The sequence below is a fragment of the Malania oleifera genome, chromosome 8 (genome assembly GCF_029873635.1).
Source record: "Malania oleifera isolate guangnan ecotype guangnan chromosome 8, ASM2987363v1, whole genome shotgun sequence".
NCBI classification, from domain to species: Eukaryota; Viridiplantae; Streptophyta; class Magnoliopsida; order Santalales; family Ximeniaceae; genus Malania; species Malania oleifera.
In genome coordinates, this window is record NC_080424.1 from 104,139,641 (window position 1) to 104,148,005 (window position 8,365).

General features: G+C 33.4%; 1 protein-coding gene across 2 annotated transcripts; it reads left to right on the plus strand.

Annotated features, from left to right (window-relative positions):
• Positions 1–3,940: 3,940 nt before the first annotated feature.
• On the plus strand, positions 3,941–8,365 carry LOC131161342 (rac-like GTP-binding protein 5). Of its 2 annotated transcripts, XM_058117046.1 has the most exons (8): positions 3,941–4,055; positions 4,230–4,452; positions 5,597–5,684; positions 5,788–5,897; positions 5,998–6,061; positions 7,538–7,602; positions 7,743–7,808; positions 7,905–8,365. In XM_058117046.1, exons 2-8 carry the CDS (start codon positions 4,354–4,356, stop codon positions 8,004–8,006), a joined length of 594 nt encoding a protein of 197 aa, XP_057973029.1. In that variant the 5' UTR covers positions 3,941–4,055; positions 4,230–4,353; the 3' UTR covers positions 8,007–8,365. The 2 variants fall into 2 exon arrangements, with proteins under 2 accessions (XP_057973029.1, XP_057973030.1); XM_058117047.1 differs by having other exon boundaries at positions 4,031–4,452.

Here is an 8,365-nt window from a genome sequence, read left to right on the forward strand (position 1 = left end):
AAAGTCCAATACTATACTTTAAAAATATCATATTTAAATTTTAACGATTGGTTTTGAAAATAAAGTCAGTTAACCGAACCCTAAGCCCGGAAACCCCATAAAAGTCGTAACTATATATCTAAAAACCATTTTAACATTCCATACGGTTAGATCTCATAAACATAACTGACATAATATAATCCTCTTACCTGTTTCCCGAAAAACAACCCAAGACACTCAAAAACCGAAACCCTTGCTTTTTCCCGAACCGGCCAAAAATGAGCTCCTGTGAGCCGGAATGAAAGTACCGTGACTGAAGCGTATGCATGTACTCCGAGTAGTCTTAGAAGAGTGAGAGAAACCCGAGAGAACCCTTAAAATTCAAAACCCTAGCAGAGAGAAGAGAGGGAGTTTGAATTTTCTTAAAAAAAAAATGAGTCTTCCTCTATTTATAGGCAAGCAGACCTAGAGGAAAACCAGCGCTGGTTTCCCCTATACACACAAAACCATCACCAGTTTTGTGGTTAACTCGTCCAGTTGACCCAAAATCGATGACGGTTTTCTCTTGCTTTAAAAAACAGTCCATGGTTTTGGTCCTGCCACCTAAATTCCTTCCTTTTTCTCTTATTTTCCTTTTGTTTTTCCCTTTTATATTTATTTTCTTTTATTTTCTAGGCTCGGGTCTCTACATCTATACTCATTAAAGTGTAATTAGTCAAGATTGAATATTGTTAGGCTGGATGTTTTTATGATTTTTCCATAAAAAAAAAAATCAAATTTCTCATTTCAAAAGTAAATTCACACAAGCTTTCAAGTTTTATAAAGTTTTCAAAACTTTTTTGAAGTCATACATTCATGATTCAATTTTTGGATATTCTTCAAGTTTTCAAACACAAATTTCAAGGCGAATTTGTGATTTTCTTACTAAAAAATTATGACTTTTTTCAAATTTTAAACAATGAAAAATTATTTTTCAAAATAATCACTTATGAAATGACTCAATAGTAGAAACAAACAAATTTCTTAACATTTTGACTTGATTTTAATCTATATTCTATTGAAAAATTAGTTTTCATGATTTTTCAATAAGATTTCAAATGTCTTCGGGAACTTTCAAGAGTTCTCTTAAAACAATCACCTAAATGTTTTCTACAACCATATTTTTGAAAATGTTTTAAGACTACAAGTGATTTAATTCCTCCGATAGAAAATTATGCAAGCAATCACCTTTGTTGATTTTGTCAGAACTAAAAAAATTTAATGTTTTTCTTTGTTTTCTTCTCCTTTCTCTTATTTTTGCATAATTAGTTTGAAAATTTTATTAAGGCATTCAAAAAATGGGATTTCCATGAGGTATATGCTTTTATATGAATTTTATGAATTTTGTTTTTCAAATGACGCAATGGGTAAGAAGTTTGAAAATCAACAAACAAATAAAGCTAAATATCAGTATGAGCAATTAACTACTCTCCACAAGCACCGAGCGGTTTACCGCTAGATGACACAAACCTATTTTTCTACCTTTTTCTTAAATTTTTAAATTTTTAAGAGGAACACTGCTCACATAGGATAAGTGCTACAAATATTTTTGAATGTGTGTTTAAGGGTGTTAGACATTTCACATCTCAAATTAGAGAGATTTATAAGTCTATCTTCTCTATTCTCAACGATACTCTCGAACTGAATCTTTTAAATATATATATATATATATATATATATATTTCTTTATTTTATCTTTTCAAATATCAAAATAAAGTGCTGATTTTATTTTAAATAAATAGGGTAAATAAAAAATTAAAAATGAGTCATTTTATTTAATTTGGTTTATTTACATTGTTAAACATTAGCAAACAAAATAGATGATCTAAATTCGATGTCGACATGGATTAATTTGAATACAGTTACTTGAATTAAATTATAAATTATAAATAAAATTTTACTATTTTCTTCTCCCATGTATGACTATTAATAAAGTGACAAGTGGTGCAGGGGTAGTAGGCACGTTTATACATAGGAATATTAATGTAGGAACAAGTCCACCATTAATTTAAAAAAAGATGAAACTAAATAATATTGTCAGCCACTTTATTATAATCATAATGTATATTATTAATTATAAAAGAGTTTAAACATAATGTCTAACATTTGCATGTTAGAGATTTTAAGTTTACCTCTTTGAAAGGAAGAAAAGAATATAAAACGAAAGATAATTATCTTTTGGGCCAATAAATATAAATAAATAAATATGGCAAAGGGGTAAAATTGGGTGAAAAAAATTATGTGCGTGGAATAAATTGGAGTCCAAAAAATAAAACATGAGGAATTGAAAGTGACGAGATTGTGTTAGTCAAGTCACCTTTTTTCGTGATAAACCCAAAATTACTCTTGCAATTGTTGAAACAAATAAACAAATAAATATGCAATAAAAAATCATGTGGAGCATAAAATCATATTTTTAATGTACCAATTTATTATGTACTCAAGTAAATAGATTCACTTGCCCCCACGGACATGACGCGGTGGAAAGACATTAGCAAGTAAGAATGAGCATCAGGGGTTCAATTCCAAGTAAATACACTCACGAAATCAGCGATACCTGTGGATGGTGAGAGTTTATTCTGAACAAGTGGGGACTGTGAATAGTGAGAGTTCGCTCTGTGAGCCAGTGGGGACCGTGGATGGTGAGAATTCGTTATGTGAACCAGCGGAGACCGTGGATGGTAATGAAGATATGTCCCAGGAGTCGGGTTAGCCGAACGTCCAACTGATGCATAGAAGCTGTATTCGCATTCCGAACTTTACCCTAATCAGCGAGATCTGAAGACGAAGGACGCTGATCCGTAGGTTTGGTGTCGTACCAAGAGGTCCAAAGGGCTCGTTGGTGGCTGGAGTTCTTATGTAATAATAATAATAATAAAAAGTAAATAGATTCATTTGAAAATAATGTAAATTTCATAAAATATAATTAGTGCATTGCAACTTTCCTCTATCAAAATATGTGGTCAACTTATCGAAAAAATAAATAGATACAACATAAGAGATGTTTGACTCGAATTATTTTAAAAAATTTTTTTAAATCATTTTTTTCCACAATAGCCTATGCTCATGAATAGAGTTATTGTCTCACTTCTTTTTTGATTTGCTCATCAATATCTTTAGAAGTATAAGATTGCATGACACATTATGGGTATTCTAATATTATTTTGATCAAATTATTAAAATATAATTAACCTATAACGATGATAGGATTACATATGCTTTATAACAATGTAAATAATAACAATAAAGACTATAACATCGATAATCATTTGATTTTAACAATGAAGAGAAATAGTGATGACAATAATATTGCTATTATTAAACAATAATCAAATATTGTAAATTAATCATACTATTAATAAAACAAGATGAGACAATTTTGTCCAAAATACTAATTGGTGAGAATATTTTTGTGCCATGAATTGGGATAAAATCACCTAGGTTTAGTTTGGTTCTACTACGACATTTTAATGGGATATTTTATAAAGGAGATGACAAGAATGAACGTTTTGATATTGTTTTAAAAATATTTGGTCTCCTTTTGAAAAATGAGTTGTTAGAAAGAAAAAAAATGGTTTTAAATGTTTGGTAAAAAAATTGTAAGATACCTAAAAGTATTTTTGAGAAATATAATTAATGCATTAATAATTTTGTAATATTCGAAAAATATTAAAGATAGTAATGAAATATTAAATAATTTTTCGATAAAAAAGTTAACTTTTAACGAAGTAATGCAAATTCAAATAAACTATAGTAAAATTTTTCAAATTTATATAAATTCAAATAAAATAAAAAAATAAAAGCATGAAGTATAATATTTTTGAAACTTGTATTTAAAAAAAAAAATCTAAAACTCCAATCATAGATCCCAAACAAGCCACAAGAAGGGAAAGAAAAATAAAGAAACGAAACTTTGTGGGCATATCATATGATATGTGATATTAATATTAGCCTATTAGCGACGTTCTATGCAATACAGCTGGCCAAGGTTGGGTAGTCAGCGAGCGCTTCTACCGCACATTGTTCCACCGCTCCAGGTTAGCTCTCTCTCTCTCTCTCTCTCTCTCTCTCTCTCTCTCTCTCGCTGTTGGTTTCTGAATTCTGAGTCGATCTTCTGTTAGCTACATTTCTCCTTCTTGCATCTGCGTGTGTTTGGTTGGGGCTTGGATTGGATTACGCTGAAACTAGAGTTCGTTCCTTGAATTTGTTAGGGTTTTGTTGAGAAATGGGGTTAGGGTTTGATTCTTCCTGAGAACTTTTGCATCTGGAGGAGGAGACTCTGCCGGTGTTGTTTGATTGTGTCCTTGCGGGAGATCCGGCGCTTCGGGGGCGGAGATGAGCGCGTCTCGGTTCATAAAGTGCGTGACGGTCGGCGATGGCGCTGTTGGCAAAACCTGCATGCTGATCTCCTACACAAGCAACACATTCCCTACGGTGAGTCGTTTCTCTCCCTGATTTTGTAAAAAATTTCCGATTCTTGACGGAATGAATGAACAGAAAAGAAAATGCTTAAAATTCCTTGGAAAGACAGAGAGAAAAGAGAATGCTAAAAGATTCTTCTGAAGAAGATGCCATAGAAAAGCCTGTCTTAGGAGTTTTAGTGGATTTTTTTCCTCTCTCCCTCTCTCTCTCTTCAAAAACAAACGAACGCGCATTACTTTATGCAAAATAAGGAAATAGGGAAATGAACGAATGTCGCTTTTGCCTTTCATTGGAACTGTATCATGAATTTTAGTCGAAAACTGCTTTTTTGGGTTCTCTTTGTGCTGTGTTCTTAATTTTTATAGCCGTTATTTGACACAAGAAATTACTACAAGAGTACAAATTTGTCGTCTGAAATCTTGACAATTAGAAATTCTTTGATGATATTTTATTTGGATTTGGCATGTCATCAAGTTAGTCCATTGTGATTCTATGAAATTCTTTACGCTGGTGCCCGGATCAGGTGCAGCTGGATTCTTATCCTTGTATGTTGAGTGCAATTCGACCACTTTGCATTGGTTGCAAGCCTTTGGTTTTTCGGGAGTTCGCCAATCTCTTGTACTGTACTGGAAAACACCAAAAAGCTTAGGTCTAGGTATATTGACAATTAATGCACGGGTGTGTTCTTGAGTATAGAGATAATTGTTGCATATTTAGTCATTTATCAACGAACATGTAAATTATTTTACAGCCAAGACTTAAGTGCTCTAAAATGCACTTTAATGATCTTTATAGTCCCCTGGTGCCATGTTCCATTCAATTAGGTTTGACTTAGTAGCTTTCCAGATTGGTAGATGGTATTGAAATTGTTTCAGATATAAGCATGCTGATGCTGTGGTGCTCTCTTGCCTTGATTTAGGCATCTGATTTGTGAACTTGGATTATGTGCCTTTTTCAGGCCAGGCAATAGTTTTTTTATTGAATTATTATTTGACTGGAAAATATTTTAATTCTTGATTTTCATTTTCAAGTCATTTTTCTCAATGTTTATTTTCTTAACGCTTTTTTTTTTTGGGCATGCTTCTTGTATCTACTTGTCGAGAACTTTTTGACTTATTTGCTGACTTTTTTCCCTGGGCTGTGGTAATGAAAATAGGACTATGTGCCAACCGTTTTTGACAATTTCAGTGCAAATGTTGTGGTTGATGGGAGCACAGTCAACCTAGGGCTGTGGGATACTGCTGGTAAATTAAAAATAATCCTGCCTTATTTACTAATCTTCTTCATTGGTTTAAGAAATTTACTGTTTGGTTCTGAATTGTGCTTTTCCTTTCTTTTTTTGAACAGGTCAGGAGGACTATAATAGGTTAAGACCTCTCAGCTATCGAGGGGCAGATGTGTTTCTTCTTGCATTTTCTCTTATAAGCAAGGCTAGTTATGAAAATGTTGCCAAGAAGGTTGAGTTTTGAATAGCATCTATTTCTATGACTTTCTTTATGGACAAAATGCCTAAATTCATGATATGCTGATAAATTCATCCATGGGTTTGCATTTCAGTGGATTCCTGAACTTAGGCATTATGCACCTGGTGTTCCAATAATCCTTGTTGGAACAAAGCTTGGTGAGTTTTCTTGTTTCATCTGGTTAATCACATTTCTTTTTGTTGTTATTGGGAATTGTGGTGATACGATAACTGGTCCCATGCATCTGAGACCATGTGCATTTCTAGGACTGGCAGTGGGTAATACTCCTTTTTTGGCTCCCAATAAACCAGTCCTACGTTTGTAGGTATTATAGCCTTTTTGTGCTGATTGGTAAATGGTAGGGTCTGTCTTTACAAAAGCAATACATTGTGTTGATGACCATTGGAAGCATAATTTTGAAAATATTCTCTAAAATTATCTTGTAAATCAGAAAATTTCTCTCATTTCTGATTATTTCGTCCTTGGCATTATAGTTTATTAGCTCGTTATTGTTCCTTTTACTTTGTAGTGTATATTATATAAATGCATAATGTGTTGATATTAGTGCAGAAATTGTAGTTTGGCTTAGCCTTAAGATGATGAAGAAGTTCATTTATCTTAACCTCAAGATGATGAAGAAGTTCATTTGCTTTTTTGTTAGTATTTTTTGAACTGCTCATATGTTACAATATACACATTTTCTTTAACAGTTGTCATGATATGTTACTAAGCAGAGTTGATGTTTTTTTATTATGTTTCTGCCTTGTGCATTGTATAATTGTTGCCATTTGCTGTTAGAGTTAAAAAGAAAAGGAAGTTTAATATATTGAACTACCTTTGAAGATTTTGATTTCTTATTTATGTTATTTAATAGCTGTTTACTGATTCTCTCCTTTCTGCAGTGCCATGTTAAAATTTTGTGTACTTTTATACTTGATTCTTGGAATTGACTGCAGCTTTGCTGTCAGGGCCTCAGGGATCATGTTTTGCAAGGCCCCACATGTTCATGTGCACACATAAATGCATGCATTTGTGTGTGTGTGTGTGCGTGCGCTTGCACATGCGTGTACGTGTGCATGTTTCCAATTACTTATGGTATTGGCAACAAACCTGACTGGTAGTTTGATGCATCTTGTTTTGGCAATTGATTAATGAATAACATGATCTTGTGTCTTGCTTTTCTTCTCTGATTATAAGAAACTAATAGGCTATCTCCCTTTCAATATTTGTTTTTTTTCTTCCTTTGGTGTTTTAAGTTTACTTCCTATTAAATTAGAGTATGTATTTGCAAATATTTGCCTAGAAAAAAAGCACTTTTGGATATTGTTAGTGCTGCTGAATATTTTGGAATTATTGGTAAAGGTTTTATTTGTTTTAACTTTTCTTTTCTCGTTAAATATTGTACATGTGGAACGTAATCCTTGGGCAACCGGCTTTTATGTGTATCATTTTGTTTGCTGTTCATATTAAAGTGTCTGCATTCCTGATGTTAATGTGACTGATGATTTACTATAGGCTTGAGTTTATTGTTATTCCTTCCGACATGATATTTAGTACCTTGTTTCATTTGTAGTCCACGGTTTAGTTGTCCTTCTATAGATTCCTACCAGGTTCATGATCATTTCAATGTGCAGATCTTCGGGATGATAAGCAGTTTTTTATAGACCACCCTGGTTCAGTACCGATCACTACAGCTCAGGTAAATGGTACTGCTTTATATAAGTATACAAATTATTTTATCCCTCCAATTGTTGGTTATTTTCCTTTTTGTACCCTGCCCCCCTCCCCCACCCGACAACCAAGCTTTAAAAATTTTGGTCTCTGTTGATTTTGACTTAGGGTGAGGAACTGAGAAAGGTTATTGGGGCCCCTGCCTACATCGAATGTAGTTCAAAAACACAGCAGGTATGGAAGTCATTTTACTTCCCACACCCATTGTTGTATTGGAAAGTTAATGTTTGTTGTCCTATTATTGATAGAATTCGTGTGAATCTGTTGCAGAATGTTAAGGCCGTTTTCGACGCAGCCATTAAGGTGGTACTCCAGCCACCTAAGCAAAAGAAGAAGAAGAGGAAGGCACAGAAGGCCTGCTCCATATTGTGATCAGAAGAGAGATTTGCCAGAAGAGAAAATGACCAGCCAAGCATTTGAATTGGCCTCTGTATTGCAGTATTTGTTGCTCTCATCTCCTATTACATTCTGTTCTCCCCTCAGAGGCAGCAAGGGCTTTTGGTGTATAGTCTTAATTGACATGCTAGGGGTTTTCTGTGGAAGCGTCATGGTTTGTTTAATTTGTTGTTTTCATGATGTGTAATTGATGACTAGCACTCCTTGTTAACATGGCACGTCGCCCTTCTGCATTTGGAGGAAGAAAGATCCCTATCAGAAAAAGAACCCAAGTTTTCTGGGATGAATATGTATGAATCAAACTGTTAAATGATTTCCTTTCTTTGTTCTGTTTT

Excerpts from the sequence above, each read along its gene's own strand:
- LOC131161342 (XM_058117046.1), top strand. The coding sequence starts at position 4,354 with ATGAGCGCGTCTCGGTTCATAAAGTGCGTGACGGTCGGCGATGGCGCT. Across the intron at positions 5,898-5,997 it reads ATGAAAATGTTGCCAAGAAG|TGGATTCCTGAACTTAGGCA; the intron begins GTTGAGTTTTGA and ends TTTGCATTTCAG. Across the intron at positions 6,062-7,537 it reads CCTTGTTGGAACAAAGCTTG|ATCTTCGGGATGATAAGCAG; the intron begins GTGAGTTTTCTT and ends TTCAATGTGCAG.